This window comes from Elephantulus edwardii, unplaced genomic scaffold (assembly GCF_000299155.1).
Source record: "Elephantulus edwardii isolate Elephantulus edwardi_28Jun2011 unplaced genomic scaffold, EleEdw1.0 scaffold00185, whole genome shotgun sequence".
NCBI classification, from domain to species: Eukaryota; Metazoa; Chordata; class Mammalia; order Macroscelidea; family Macroscelididae; genus Elephantulus; species Elephantulus edwardii.
This window is the reverse complement of record NW_006399935.1, coordinates 5810358-5825739: the sequence shown is the minus strand read 5'-3', so window position 1 is coordinate 5825739 and position 15382 is coordinate 5810358. Positions and strand designations below refer to the sequence as shown.

General features: G+C 50.8%; 1 protein-coding gene across 3 annotated transcripts in view; it reads right to left on the bottom strand.

Moving 5' to 3' along the window:
- The window catches only part of SH3GL1 (SH3-domain GRB2-like 1), a 44576-nt gene extending 29228 nt beyond the window's left edge, over positions 1 to 15348 (bottom strand). For all 3 annotated transcript variants that reach the window (XM_006896388.1, XM_006896390.1, XM_006896389.1), the window contains exon 1: positions 15260 to 15348. In XM_006896388.1, the coding sequence (XP_006896450.1) occupies positions 15260 to 15304 (45 nt within the window). In that variant the 5' untranslated portion in view covers positions 15305 to 15348. The remainder of the gene's footprint in view (positions 1 to 15259) is intronic.
- Positions 15349 to 15382: the final 34 nt, after the last annotated feature.

The following is a 15382-nucleotide window of genomic DNA, read 5'->3' as shown; positions in this document are numbered from 1 at the left end:
CCAGCAGGATGTCTTTATGAGATGACGGCTGACCGTCCTTGATTCCTCTAAAGACACCCTGGTCACACTTCTTCCAAAACAGATGTTTGTTCTTGTGGCGTCCACGGGGGATGCAGTTCTCTTCTCCAGCACCACAGCTCAAAGGCATCGATTTTTCTTTTGAGCTTCCTTCTTCACTGTCCAACTTTCAGATGTACTGTTGTTGTTGCATGTGCCATCGAGTCGTTTGCAACTCATAGCAACCCTATGTACAAGAGCTCTAAACGCCGTTCTATCCTGTGCCTACCTTGCTGACTCAAACACACTCATTCCCACCACTCCACTCACAGAATTGAACCATCTCCTCGGGGGTCTTCCTCTCCTGCACTGTTCCTCTGCTCTCCCAAACATGATGTCCCTTTCCAAGGATCAGGTGCACCTTCGTCTTTAAATGATAGCCTTATGTTGCTGTTGTTGTTATGTGCCGTCCTTATAACCCCTACCAAATGACTGGATGAAACTCTACCATAAAGTAGCTCCAAGCCCATCAAGGAGACTGAAAACTTGCTAGTAATACACATACTTTACATGGCACTTCAACAAGGTGTTGGTGCACTCTGCATTCACTAGGCTGAAAAGAGCTAATCCCAGAACAGAAGGGAACGCTGCTAACACCAAGAAGAGCTGTTTGAAAGGAGCATGTGTTTAATATTACATGTACAAGAACAATCTGGAACAAGGGGACATGGGCAGGGGGAAACAGGGGAGGGCAAAGGAAGGGGGAGAAAATATGCAATAATGAGTAATTTTTTAAAAAGAGGACAACAAGGGAGCTCTGGTGGCCCAGTGGCAAGAAGTTGCACTGCAATTCCAGAGGCATGTGGTTCAAATCTACCAGATGCTGTGCTGGAGAAGGAGGGGCAATCTTCTCCTGTACCAGTCAGATCCAATTTGATGGTACACACACAAAAAAGCAGTAAAATAAAATTTTTTAAAAAAAGGAGGGATGACAAGAACAAAAGGTGTCCTCGGGACCTGGAGTCCCTGTGCCAAGAACCTCTGAGACTCAGGGAGCAGAAAATGAGAGAGGCCAAGATCACTGGAGGCAGTGAGGGAGGATGAGAAACAGTGAGAGACTGTGGGCGCACTTCCTGGGAGGTCACAGGGTAAGCTGACCCACTGAGCACCAGGAGGCTTCCTGGGAGGTGGGGCCTCGGCCCACTTGCTGGCTGACCTAGGCCTGCTGATCCACACAGCTACGATGGGGAGCACTTTGGGGCCAAGGCTTCCGAGGGCAGTGCAGAGAGCCTGGGCACTCGGTGAAGGGATTAAAGAGCTTTGAAACATCTCCTCAAGTGAACAAGGGAGAAGTCAGGCCAAGGGGCTGAGGCCAGATAGAGGGCTACCTGCAGAGACGACTGAAGAACTGGACCCCGAAAATCCAATCTGACGGTATACACACACAAAACAGTAAAATAGTCTTTAAGAAAAAGGGGGGGAGGACAAAAACAAAAGGTGTCCTAAAAATGAATTCTAAATTGTTACTTCGTTGCAATGAATCATTGAGTCCAGCAGAGTAGCAAAGTGTCATGGGAGGGAAAGGCGGTGGTAGAATTGACAAAAAGGCTGGAGAGATGGGGTGCAGCTGACCTCCAAAACACAGGCTGGAGCTGTTGATGAGGCTGAGGATTCTCCTCCTCCCTGAGAAGTGAGAAGCCAGGCACTCTTCTCCATGTCACAGGGGTTATAACAGAAATTCACTCTCAGTCTGGAGGCCACAGTCTGAAGTCAAGGTGCTGGCAGCAGCATGTTCCATCTGTGGCTTCTGGTGGCCACTGGACTCCCCCAGCTTGTGGCTGCATTATCCCAATCCTTGCCTTCATAACCACATTGTCGCTTCCTTGATGCATCTTATGTTCTACTTAGGCTGTTCCTGTTAGGTGCTGTCAAGTTGAATACAACACAGCAATCCTCTGAACAAGAGATCTGAACCCTGTCCTATCCTCACAATCTGACACACTCAAATCCACTGCAGCAGTCACTGTGTCAATCCATCTGGTTGAGGGTCTTCCCCTCTTTCTCTGACTCTCCACCTTTCCAAGCATGAGGTCCCTTTCCAAGGAATAGCTTCTCCTAACAATATACCCAAAATATGTGAGACAAAGCTCCACCACCCATGCCTCCAAGGAGCACTCTGGGTGCACTTTTCCCAAGACGTGTATTTGTTCTTTTGGCAGTCCATGGGCTATTGGAATATTCAGTGCTCTTCAACATCACAACTCAAAGGCATCAATTCTTCTTCTGTCATCCTTATTCACTTCCCAGATCTCAGATGCAGATTAAGTGACTGAAAATATCATGGCCTGAATCGGGCGCACTTTAGTCCTCAAAATGACATCATTGCTCCTCAGGAATTTGGAGAGGTCCCTGACTACAGACTTTCCCAGTACAGTACGTCTCCTGATCTCCTGACTGCTGGTACCAAGTGTATTGATTGTGGATAGAAGCAAAATGAAGTTGTTGACAATTAAAAGGACATTCTATCTTATAAGAACAGAGATGGGTGAGGCTTACCCTGGTCAGCTGAGTGTTATCACTCCATCTTAAGTTATACTTACCTACACCTCACTATTGGCATGGTTAGATCCCCAAAACCAGGACATTATGCAAAAATCAGTGCTACAAGGAGAAAAAAGATGGCTATACCAGGTAACCAAATGGAGAATAATAACTACATCATGAAACTGTGTCAAACCACTGAGAATCCTGGTCCAGCCAAGCTGAAACACAACCTTAACCATCACAGCCTGCATCTGACCTCACATATCAAGGATTTTCACTATCAAATGTAGGTTGTCAACGCACAAAATAGAGATTTCTCACTATTCCTGTACACGTGTAACACTGGATCAGAGGATAGTCGATAAGTGAGAAGGTATAATGACATCTACAAAGGCCCGAATTCCAAATGAGGTCTCTTCTAATCGACGACAGGTTTGGAGTGGGCATACGTTTGGGAGCACCCTAGTGCAGCACCCAGCTCTGCTTCCTGGAGGACATCTCCCCAGCTTCCTGGCTCTGCTTATCTCCATACTACTACTGTTAAAACAGCTATTGTTCTCCCTCCAGCCATGCTTCCCTGCAGATAAGAGATGTGCAGGGAGCAGACCTGACGCTGGGCTATGACAACAAACATACACAGTCCCTGCTCACAGAGGGAAGTCCCGGTGGTGCGAATGGCTCATGCAATCAACTGCTAACCCAAAGGCTGGAGGTTCGAGTTCACCCAGTGGGGCCTCAAAAGAAAGGCCTGATAACCCGCTTCCGAAAGATTAGCTGTCGAAACCCCAATGGTACACAGTTTTACTCGGACATACACGAGGTTGTCATGAATAGCTGACTCAGTGGCAATTCTTTTTTGGGGCGGGTACATATAGTGACTCTCCGAAGCAACCTCGAATGGCAAACGGAAAGGTGCTATGTGGTGGGCATGGCACTTTGGCGCAGAGGTCTGCCCACTGGGCCCAGGAGGGCCTCCCTGCCGCGAGCTCAGGAGACACAGGATGGACTGGCATCCACCAGGGAGCCAGAACCCTACACCATCTACATTGTTTTGACATCTGCACAGGTGCTTGGTAACTGAGGAACTGAGGAGACCATGTCTCAGGCCACATGCAGTGCCCGCTGCGGCCTGACTGTGGATGGGGGAGGGGAGCCCGCCCCACATCTGGCTGCAGCTTGGTGCTGAGTCGGAGGCCCTGGAGGAAGTCCTACGTGGATTTTCCTGTTGTGGTTGGGAAGGCCCCTCGTGACCCGACTCTCCCAGCCGAGTAAGCGGGTTTTTCTAGGAGTAAGCCGGGAGCCCTCTGGGAGGCCTGGTTACTGCTTAACAGGAAATGAGCAGAAATATAACCAAACTGCAAGGCTCAGGAAAAACGGTTGCCAAATCCACCCCAGGAGAGAGGGAGAGGGGGTGGGAGAGAGATCGAGCGCTGAGCACACACAGCTGCCGTGGGTCTGCCACGTTCTTCCACTCAGCTTTCCAGGGACAGCTTGGAAAGAGCCAGGAAAGACAGCCCCACACCCAGGGGCGTGGAAAGCTGGGACTCACTCAGGGCCAGCTGAGCTCCCATCCCCAGGCTGCAAGAAGCTCTCCTTAAAGCGCAACAGAAGTTTCTGGGCAGCTCCAGTCTACCCTGAGACACAGAATAAAGGCCTGGTGATATACTGTAAAAATAAAATAATCAGCCACTGGATACTCTGTGGGGCACACTGACATTGTGACACACACAGGCGTCACCACAAACTGGAGGTAGCTGTGGTTCAGGGGCAGATTTCTCACTTCCTAGGCACAGGAGGAATCGATTCCTGGTCAACCTACCCCATGACAACCAGCACCCCATCAGTAGAAGCTTTGGTGTCACTATTAAATAGAACAGGTGTCAGCTGAACTTCCAGACTAGGAAGAAAGGCCTGGCATTCTAGTTCTGAAAATCGGTCCGTGAGGTTTCCATCTGCAAGCCATCATGCATGGGGCCTCATATGTGAGCACTGAGAGCGGCCTGACTACATAACAACTCTCAAAACAAAACTTAGAAACAACTCACCCACCCAGGCAGTGAGTCACGTAGACGACCTCCACCTCCCTGCTTCCCACCTCTCTCCTTCCGCTCCTCCAGCCTGAGGCCCCACTAAAGCTTCTGAAATCCTATCAGGGAGGCTGGCTGCGAGCCCCAAATGGAAACAAACTTTCCCCAGAGTAGAGAGTTTCCAAACACTGGCCCTCAGCTGGACAGGAGGCCAAGCAGAGGGCTAAAGCACCAGCACCAGTGTGGGCCTCACTGGCTCCAGCCTGCAGATTCAAACACTGATCACCACACTAAGGCGAGGCAGGGTGGGGAACCTGGAAGGGCAGGTCAGATGGACAGTCTCTGTTCCGCATGCTAAATTTCTGATAGGTCTGGACCTTAAAAATGTGACAACTCCAAATTTCTAAAAGGGAACAAAGCTGATGGGAAACATCGAACCCCACAGGCTGCTATTAAGTGGCCTGTAATATGTAATTAAGGCCTGTATGTACAGCTTTAGTTGAAACACACCCAGATAAGCAGGTGATTAGCTTCCACAGAGCTAACCCAGGTCTTTAATAAATGCAGCTTCTGAATAAGAACTTGTAGCTTTATTTCCAAAGCCTCATCCATATATTGTGGCAGCTTCCATGTCATTGTGATGCTGGAAGCACTGACATGCATATTTCAAATACCAGCAGGCTGACCATGGTGGACAGGCCTCGGCAGAGCTTCGAGACTGAGCCTGAGAAGAAAGGCTTGCTGACTGACTTCTGAAGACCAACCAAGGAAAGCCCTGTGGGAGGTCATGACTGAGCCCTGTCTAAGACAGTGCTGGGAGGGGAGGCTCATCAGGGGAAGACACACAGAACACACAGCAGCTGTAACCACTGACTCCAACAACAGTGAAGGTGGCCCAGAGCCAGCAACGCTCCCTTCTGTGCACACAGGTCACCAGGAGTCCAACCCAACACCTACAGCTGCTGCGAACGAGGACACTGCCCTGGTGTGTTAATACTGAGACTAATGTTGAAAATTATTTTACTTGGATCCACAACCAACATTCATGATTGTTGTTGTTGTTATGTGCCGTTGAGTCCCTTGCGACTCATAGCGACCCTATGTACAACAGTCCTAAACTGCTCTATCCTGTGCCAATTGCACCATCTCCGATACACCCATCCCCATTACCCCAGTCACTGAATCAATCCACCTCATAGAGGGCCTTCCCCTCCTGCGCTGTCCCTCCACCCTACCAAGCATGATGTCCTTCTCCAAGGACTGGTCCCTCCTTACAACATGTCCAAAGTATGTTAGACAGAGCCTCAGAATCCTTGCCTCCGAGGAGCCGCCCAGTTTGACCCTTTCCAGGATGAATCTGTTTGTTTTCCTAGCAGTCCATGGTACCCTCAATACTCTTCTCCAGCACCACAGCTCAAAGGCATCAATTCTCCTTCTATCCTCCTTAGTCATTGTCCAACTCTCTGATGCATAACAAGTGATTGCAAAGACCATGGCCAGTATCAGACGCACCTTAGTCTCCAGAGAGACATCATTGCTCTTCAGTACTTTGGACATTCATGATAGCAAAAGTCAATATTATCAGTCAAGAGATGTTCCACTGGGCAATGTGCTAAAGTGCTAAAGAGTAAGGATGTCAGCTTAGAGACGAAGGTATGCCAAAGCCAAACCATAGTATTTTTTCAGCTGCTTCCTAGACATCCCAAAGCTGAATGAACAAGGACAACCAAAGATGAATCAATGCTTCTGGATGGTTCTATAGTCCCAGAAGAGTACCAGCTATCCCACGGGCTGCCAAAAGAACTAGTCTGTCTTGAAGGAAATGCAACCACAGTGCATCGCTGGGGCAAGGATGGTGAAACTTCATCTCCCATACTTTGGGCCTGCTGTCCTGCTGTCCGGAGGGGTCAGTGCTTGGAGAAAGCCATCCTGCTGAGAAAGGTGAAGGGTCATAGAGAAAGAGAACAAGCTCACTGAAACGGAAGGACACTGTCACAAGGAGCTCAGGCCTGACACAGATCATGGAGCTGTAACGAGAGGGCAGGGCCCAGCCCTGTGGCTCACTGGGTCACTAAGCATCACAGCCTCTCAGCAGCACATCACAAAAACCAGGAATGCTGCACAGTGACAAAGCAGTCCATCCTGGGAAGGACAGCAAGCTAGCCCTGCTGGTCAGACAGGCCCAGAGAAGGGCAGGGCATGCCAAGGCCCCTGGCATGCCACTCTCCGACACCTATGCTGCCAGGCCCAGCAAGTTGATGGCTCAGGCCCGGAAGCACCTGGACGGCTACTGTGGGCAGCTGGCTGTTGACCGGCAGTGAGCAGGCTCAGTGGCCTGTCACTAATTCCACAGGATGGGGGCGTCTCCAGAGTCCCCGCACCACTGGTTTCTGACATACAGAACACATGAGCAAATCCAAATGGTTATCAAACTCCATCCTTGCAGCTTCCTGACAGGGGACTCTAACCTGGATCCAAAGCACGTGACCGCCACCAAGACAAAACACCTTCCCATGTCTGATGCTGGCGGCCTGCAAAGCTGGAGGGCCCTTCCGGAGAGCTTCCTGCAGCTGCTGGACCTGCTGGCCTCGTGCTGGATGCCAGGTGCTACCCACACCCTGATCAGGCCACATCCCCTGACCTCACAATCTCCCTGCCCTCTGAAATCAGAATTTATTTTCTAAATGCAGACTCCACATTCCCATTCAGACTGAGGAAATGGCTGAGTTTGACATTTTGTATCTTTCTGTGTCTTTTCTGCTGTTGTTGAGAAAATACACAGCAGAAGGAACACCCCAATTCAACACTTCCCTCAGGTACAGCTGAGTGACACTGATTACACTGAGGCTGTGGAGCTGTTCTTTCTCCTTTCCTCTCTCACTGACGTAAACTCACGACCCCCAAGGCTCCAATCTAATCTTTTAAGTTGCTATTATCTGACCCCAGAGACAGGTCTTAAGGATATGAGTGCTCTTGGCAGGCATTCTTTACTAGTTATGCTGCTGTTGTTATGTGCCATCAAGTCGCCTGCAACATGAAGCAACCCTGTGTACAACAGCTATGAACCTTGCTCTATTCTGAGCCAACCTTATTGTCTCTGACGTACCTCCCAGTCACTGAGTCAATTCATCTAATCGAGGGTCTTCCTCTCTTGTGCTGTCCCTCCACCTTCGCAAGCATGAATGTCCGTCTCCAAGCACTGGTCCCTCCTTGCAATATGCCCAAAGTATGTCAAATGGAACTTTAGAATCCTTGCCTCCAAGGAGCAGCCTCTCCAGGACAAACCTGTTTGTTCAATACTCTACTCCAGCACCACAGCTTAAAGGCATCAATTCTCGTTCTATTATCCCTAGTCATTGTCCAGCTTTCTGATGCATAATAGTGAAGACCATAGCCTGGGTGTACCTTAGTCTCCAGACTGACATCATTGCTCTTCAGTACTCTGGAGAAGACAAACTAGTTTGTTATTGTTGTTGTTGCTGTTCATGTATGTGTACCACTGAATCGGATCCAACTGGTACAGGAGGAGATTGCCCCTCCTTTTCCAGCAGAGCATCTGGTGATTTCGAACCATGTGCCTTTGGGATTACAGCGCAGCTTCGTGCCACTAGGCCACCAGAGCTCCCTCAAACTATATATTTTTTAAAAATTTTAGAATCATTCGCCTTTAGCAAGATGAACATGTTCTAAACAAAAGCATAATTCTACAAAACAGAGATTAAAAAGTAGGGTGGAGGAAACAGAATCTGGGGACACAACTGGTATCTTAGAAGGGCCAGCCCTCGTCCCTCTACCAAAGCCAAGACCTCGTGTTACCCTTCCTACTAAGGAAAAAACCCAGGGCCCAGAGATTCCCCCAGGAGTCCCTCCCTGGATGGTGCAGATGGCTGACTGGGAACACAAAGGTTAGAGGTTCCAGTTCACTCAGGGATGCCTGGGAAGAAACCCAGCAAATGAAAACCATATGGAGTCAGGAGCCCACACACCCTTCAGTCTCTGTAAGCCTGAGACCAGCTGAACTAGATGGTGCCCAGGCGCCACTGCCAACCACACCAAAAGGGATGACAGAACGAGGGGGGTGCAACAAAACTCAAAACTAAAGAAAGGCCTGGCTACCTGACCCTACAGAACTATGACCCTCAGTCACCCTTCAGTCCTGGAACTGAAACACCTACCCCATGACTCAACTCTCAGGCAGCAAGAGCCAGGTCTACACCACAGCAATCAATAACAGGGAGGAACACACTTCTTTGAACACAGAGGGAGATCCAAAGGGCAGCATGCACCCAGAGATAACACTCAGACGGCAGCAAGGGAAAGAAGAACAAAGGGACGTGATGAATGCAGGGAGGAAGTGGGAAGAACACTGTCACACTGCAGGGGTTGATATCAAAGTCACGAAACAAACTACTGAACGGAAACCCAATCTGTTCTGTAAACATCCACTGAAATCACAATAAAAGATTACAAGAAGAAAACAACAAAACCACCCTGGGTGCCCGGTCCTCACAGGGTGACCCAGGCCAGCTGGACTGGCTCAGGGAGTGGCCTGCAAGTCCAAGCCGAGGGGCTCAGGGGTGTGAATTTCCTCCTGGCTCTGACCAAACCATCTTTCCTTCAAAACTCTTTCCCTCTGCTCAGGCAAAAATGGTGAGGCCAGCATTGCAGGCAGCTGCCAGCTGGACCCTAGCTACACACTCCAATCTCCACACTGTCAGGCACAAGAAGGATCAGGAAACCAGCTTACAGTTAAGGTCTGGGAAACCACGTCACCAAAACATACCCGCCACGCTGAGTGAACTTGCAAGACCAGATCTCTTGAGACGCTTCCTTTGTGCCTGCCACAGTTCCCCAGAAACACACTCAGGGCTGCCCTTCCTGTTGAGGGTGTACACAGTACATGGGTGACCAAGGGGCCCAACGCTGGCCATGGAGACCGAAGGTTACTGCTGTCGTTTGTGCCCTTGTCTGTCATGGATTCCTCCACTCCCCGGGAGGTCCAGCCCTCAGGGTATTAGGCCCTCTACGAGGAGGAGGGAACCCTTCACAGCAGAACAAGCAAAAACTCACAAAGGCGCTCAAGCCATCCGTGACTTTGAACATGGCCTGAAAGGTTTTCATGGAAACATTTACGTGGGCCTGGCTAAAGTTGTTCCTGGAATCCCCACTGAGAGCCAGTTGTGGTTAACCTCTGGGAAGGCCACTCGACTTGTGCAAATGCATGAACCCACACGTGCAGAGAACTGCTCTATGAAGTCTTCAAGGCTATGATTTCTTCTGAGGCACCACTGAGTGTGTTCCAACTGCCAAACTTCCAGCTAATAGTTGCACCAACCTGAGAACTAAAAGAGATTCATTAAAAAAAAAAAAGTATAGCCATTGAGTTAATTTCTGTTCACACCAACCTTTAAGGCAGAGCAGTCCTGGACAAAGGTATCATGCTTGGTAAAACACAGGGTCAGCAAGAAAGACCACTCAACAAGACAGACTGACAGAGCTGCCAGTCGGACAGAAGCAAGGGTAAGGATGGCCCAGGGCAGCAAAGTGAGAGGGGACCTAACACCAACCCTCTCTATGGAGTGAGTGAGTGCCTCCAGCTTTCTCCCACGAAGCAGCTGGTGAAATTATACCACCAGCTTCGGGTTAGCAACCCACCATGTCACTAGAGCTTCTCATTGAGAGGCTCCCCAAAGCAAACCCTGCGCCATCACACCCACCCCACATACAGTGACCCTCCAGACCTGTCACTGGGTTTCTGAGGCCCAGCTTTCTCCCATGGAGTGGAAGGTAGATTCAAACTGCCAATCTTTCAGTAAGTAGCTTACAATTCATTTAAGCCCCATGCCTCCAGGGCTCTTCATTAAGAGATAAGATACTTTCAATTAGTAATAGAGTCTCAATTCTGAAACAGTGATGGGTAACCATTGTCAGGAAAGGATTTAATGTCACGGAACTCTACGTATGAAGGTTACTGAAAGAGAAACTGTTATATCAACTATATGTTGACTTTTAAAAAAATAACCATGCTCTCTCTCACTGCCTCACCTAGGGGGAACAAGCTTCTCTCTTCAGCGCCCTCTCTCACTTCCACCTGCTTCTCCGTCTCACCCTAGAAACATCACCGTAACAAGCCTCTGAAAGCAGGAAGCTGTGCAGAAGCTGGGCTTCTGCGCTCGGCACCACTGCTGTCTGGGGCAGGGATCCTGGGTTGGAGGGTGTAGAGCATTCCTGACCTCCAGCTAGCAGTGCCACTTCATTCCACACATACACCCAGCAGTGTCCCCAGATGGGTACCCCAAGGGACCAGGATCACCCCTGGGAAAGAAGCAGAGATGGGAAAATGGCACCTACCAAAAGACACTCAGGGGTTTTCCTGAGATTCATTCAGGTGCCTGTCAGTGTATATGTGGCCATCTGAGAACCAGGGAAAATGAGCAGCGACCACAAGAATGCCGTGTGTGTGCGCGCGTGTGTGTGTGTGTGTGTGTGTGTGCGTGCGCACGCACGTGCATGTGCACATACATACATAAATACATACAATAAAAGCTGTGTGAAGTGAGTACTTCTCAAAGAAGGAAAACTCAAACACCTTCCATTCAAATGAGCATCAAAAGTCTGGCAAGATCTAAACAAGCGAGGCAGCTCCATCAAGATCTGGTTCTCATAGCTTTCTCATCATCGCTGTGTGCGAAGTCACCTTCTCTTGTCCCGCAGGCTTTTTCTGTTTACTTTTCCCAGGTTTTACAGGGGGCCTGCCCCTGCCTGCCCCCCACTGTGGACATGGGGCCGGATCCCTCTCCGGGCTGGGACATCCGGTGTTCAGCGGGGGCGCTGAGCTGCATCCCTGGTCTCCACCCACTCATGCCAGTAAAGCTCCTCCCCATGTGGTGACAAGCACAAATGTTCTCTAGACATCCCCACTGTCCCCTGGGGATGGAGTCATCCTGGGAGGACCACTGCCAGGCAACACTGCTGGTTCACACGGTGAGACTCAGTGCCAGGCCTGACAGATCGCCTTCTGTAGGTTCGAGCCCACCCTATTCTAAGGCAGAGGGAAGCCGGGCAAGGTGGTGGCTCCTTAAGAGAAGCCCACAGATAGATGGACATGTGTGTGGTCAGCACCAATCAAGGTGGTGAAGAACCAAAAGAAGATACTATAGAAAAGTGGGGTCCAGAGGTGTAGCCCACTGCACAGCTCACTACAGGGGTGCTCCCTGCAGAGCCCAAAGGCCACTCCTGCCGAGGGCTGGCTGGACAGTGATTCTCCAGACCTGGGCCTCACTCAGGATGCGGCAACACATCCCAAATGGATCCTAACAGCCATCCTGCACTGTGTTGTCCAGGTTTCACAGCTGCTCTTCTCACAGATGTGAACCTGGGTCCTCGTGCTTTCCTGAGGTTGGTCAGGAGGCCTCTCTGGCCCCGCTAGCTGGGAGGTACCCTGGACAGGCCACAACACTGGGTGCTACGGTCCTAGCAGCTGTGGAAGGAGGCAAGCGCAGCTTCCAGAGACTCCAGAGACTCGTCTGTATGAGGGAACAAAGGAACCAGAAGTCTGCCAAGACCTGGGGCAAGAAAGACCACGTTAGGATCCAAGCTTGTTGCTAAGTGCCGCCAAGTCAGTGAACAAAGCCATGTGACACAGAACTGAGCCTTGGTGGTTCAAAGCCACCTGTCACTAGGCAGGAAAATGAAGCCAGTAAAAACTACAGCCTTGGATACCTGGGGCAGTTACAGTCTGTTACATGGGGTCAACTGTGGGTTGGAATTAGCTCAAGGACAAGTTTTAGGGTTTAATCCTTATGAGAGCAGACTGCTAGGTTTTTGTCATGTGAAGCTACAAGGCATGTTCAACCCACTGACCTTCCAGTCATGCCACTAGTGCCACCAGGCCTCCCAAGGACCCAAGCTGGTGGGCAGCATTCCAGGTGCCTCTGGCATGGACACGAGGGTCTGAAACTGGCAAAAACCAAAACCAAAGCTGCTGCCACTGATGTTGAGTCAACAGCATGCCGCAAGGACAGATGAGAGCGGTCCCGGCCAGTCCCCTGCTTTAGGAAGCAGACTGCTTCATCTTCCGACACTGAACCCCGTGGGTTCAACTAACTAACTAACCCAGTTAGTTAAACGACTAACCTGTGATCAGCAGGCGAATGTATTCCCCACAGCGCCACCAGAGAGCTTTCTCTGCCGTCTGCCAGACAACTTTTGGTTCAGTGCCAGGTCATTCATTCTCCTCCAGGAGAAAAAGGGGAGTACAGCCGGTTCAGCATCAGTCCTAAAATGCCTCAGGAGGAAGTCTCTACCATCGGGGTATCCTGAGACACACCCTACGTACCTACATCCCTTGACAACTACTTTCGGTCATTTCACCCTTCTGTAAGGGGAAAAGAGACCAGCTGTTCACTGCAGAAGCCTCCTTTTTTTTTTTCAAAACTCCCTGGGTGGGAAATTGTTAATGTGCTTTGCTGCTATTGGAGAGACTGAAGGTTCAAGTCCACCCAGATGTGCCCTGGAAGGCCGGGTAGTCTGCTCTCAGCAAGTTCCGTACTGCACACTCTACAGAGCAGAGACCCGCAGTCAGAGAGAGAACTGGACTGGTAGCTTTAGCTGCTTCCATAAGCCAGATGAACTGGACGGTACATTCTTTATTGTCATTACAGAACATCCTGATCAAGACATCTATAAATAAACAAATTATCAAATGAGGGGGGGGAAAATTTCAAAATCTTACTGACTGCAGAATTTCTGGTCCTACTGAGGCTAGAGGTAGCTCTGGTAGCCAAGTGGTAAGAAGTTGTGCTGCAATCCTAAAGACACGGGGTTCTAGACCACCAGCTGGGAGAAACGTGGGTGATCTCCATGCAATTTACTGCCTTTGAAAAGGGGCTGGAGGATCAGGTATAGGTCGGTTGTGGCTCCACGGCACACAACAACAACTGAGATTAGAGGAGGCTCTGAATCTATCACTCTGAGAACACTCTGAAACTCTCCAACATCTTCCAATTGCTGAGAAAAATCTTCACACCTTCAACCGAAACAAGTGTTTGGCTAAATTACTCAAGAGAGTTCACCAGGAGCGTTGTCGTCTTTTAAAGTATTGCCTGCGCTGCAGGGTCTGAGTTCACGGTGAAATAAACACTATGAGAGGAGGCCTGGAGAGCGGTGGCCCATCATGAGGCACCCCTAGGCTGGACTGCACACAGTGATGGGGGACTACACATCCTATGGCATGTGTTTTGACCAAAATGATATGGGGGGAGGGGACCAAAACCCAAAAGCCTTAATGGGACACAGTTTCACCTGACAGACAGACCTGGGTCACAGCTCCACACCTAACACTCCACCTGGGAGATCAGAACTCCAGGAAGCTGGGACTCCAGAAAATACCAACACAATTCTGCATTTGCCCAGTTTTCTGAGAAAAAAAAAAAAGGGGGTCCACAGCTGTCACCATATATTTGTAAACAATGAGTTTCAGGGAGCTCTGGTGGCCTAGTGGCAAGAAGCTGCACTGCAATCCCAGAAGTATGTGGTTCGAATCCACCAGATGCTCCGCTGGAGAAAGAGGGACAATCTCTCCTCCTGGACCACTCAGGTCACACACACAAAAAATAATAAAATTAGAATTTAAAAAAAAGAAGGCGAGCTCTGGTGGCCTAGTGGCAAGAAACTGCACTGCAATCCCAAAGGTGTGCGGTTCAAATCCACCAGATGTTCTGCTGGAGAAGGAGGGACAATGGCCTCCTGTACCAATCAGATCTGATTTGATGGTACACACATTAAAAAATTTTTTAAAAAAGTTTCAAAAAACCCCAATCTCTCTCTCTCTCTCTCTCTCTCTCTCTCACACTCTCACACACACACACACACACACAGACACCCTTAATTAATCAACAAACCACTATAATGCCTGTCACCTGTTGACAGGTGCCTGGAACACAGACTTGCACCTCCAGGAACTGAACCTCGATCCCGATCCCACCTGGATGGGCCGTGCCCCCTGGATTCTCTGTCCATGACAGTAGGGACAGGAAGATTGGCCCTGAGGTCCAGATGGACCTCAGCCCACCACCATGAGTGAGGGACACTTCTCGATGAGCCCTGTGGCTCAAGGGGTTAAGGGCCTGCCAAGTAACCAAAGCCCACCCAGCAGCCCCGCGGAAGAATGACTTGGCGATCTGCGATCACCAATGACAGCCGAGACTGGAACGCGGCGGGTTCGGGTCTGCTGTCCAGACCTCCACCACCGGGTGTGCCTTCTCCCGGGAAGGTGGACACTGGCCACTGGCCGGCGGTGGACGAGGCTGGGGACCGTCCTTGCCTCTGGGGAGAGGGACCGGATGTCCGAGCGGCGGAGCGGGGGCCTGAACTTCATTCAAGAACGGTTTCTAAACGCGACCCCACCGATCTGTACAAACTGGTGGCCTCTGGCCGGGACGCCCCCTTCTCCCATCGCCCCCAGCCCGGGGAGGGTCTCCGACTCCGCACACCTCGGGGTGCAGCGCCGCTCCCCGTCTTCTGAGCCGGCTCCGCGGCTCGCGTCCCCATGGCGACAGGGCCCCCTCGTAACCCCCGCTCCTCCCGGGCACCCCGACCCGAAAAGGGACACGTGCCAACGCCCCCCCTCCCGAGTCCTCCCTCCCCCGCCCCGCCGACCCCGGACACCCCCCCGCTCGGCCTCCACTCACCTGGCTCGCCTTGTAGAACTGCTTCTTCAGCCCCGCTACCGACATGCTGCCTCCCGCCGCCGCCACCGCCGGGCCTCGCGCCTGGACACAGCGACCTGGACCTGGAGCGACCTGGGCCGAACG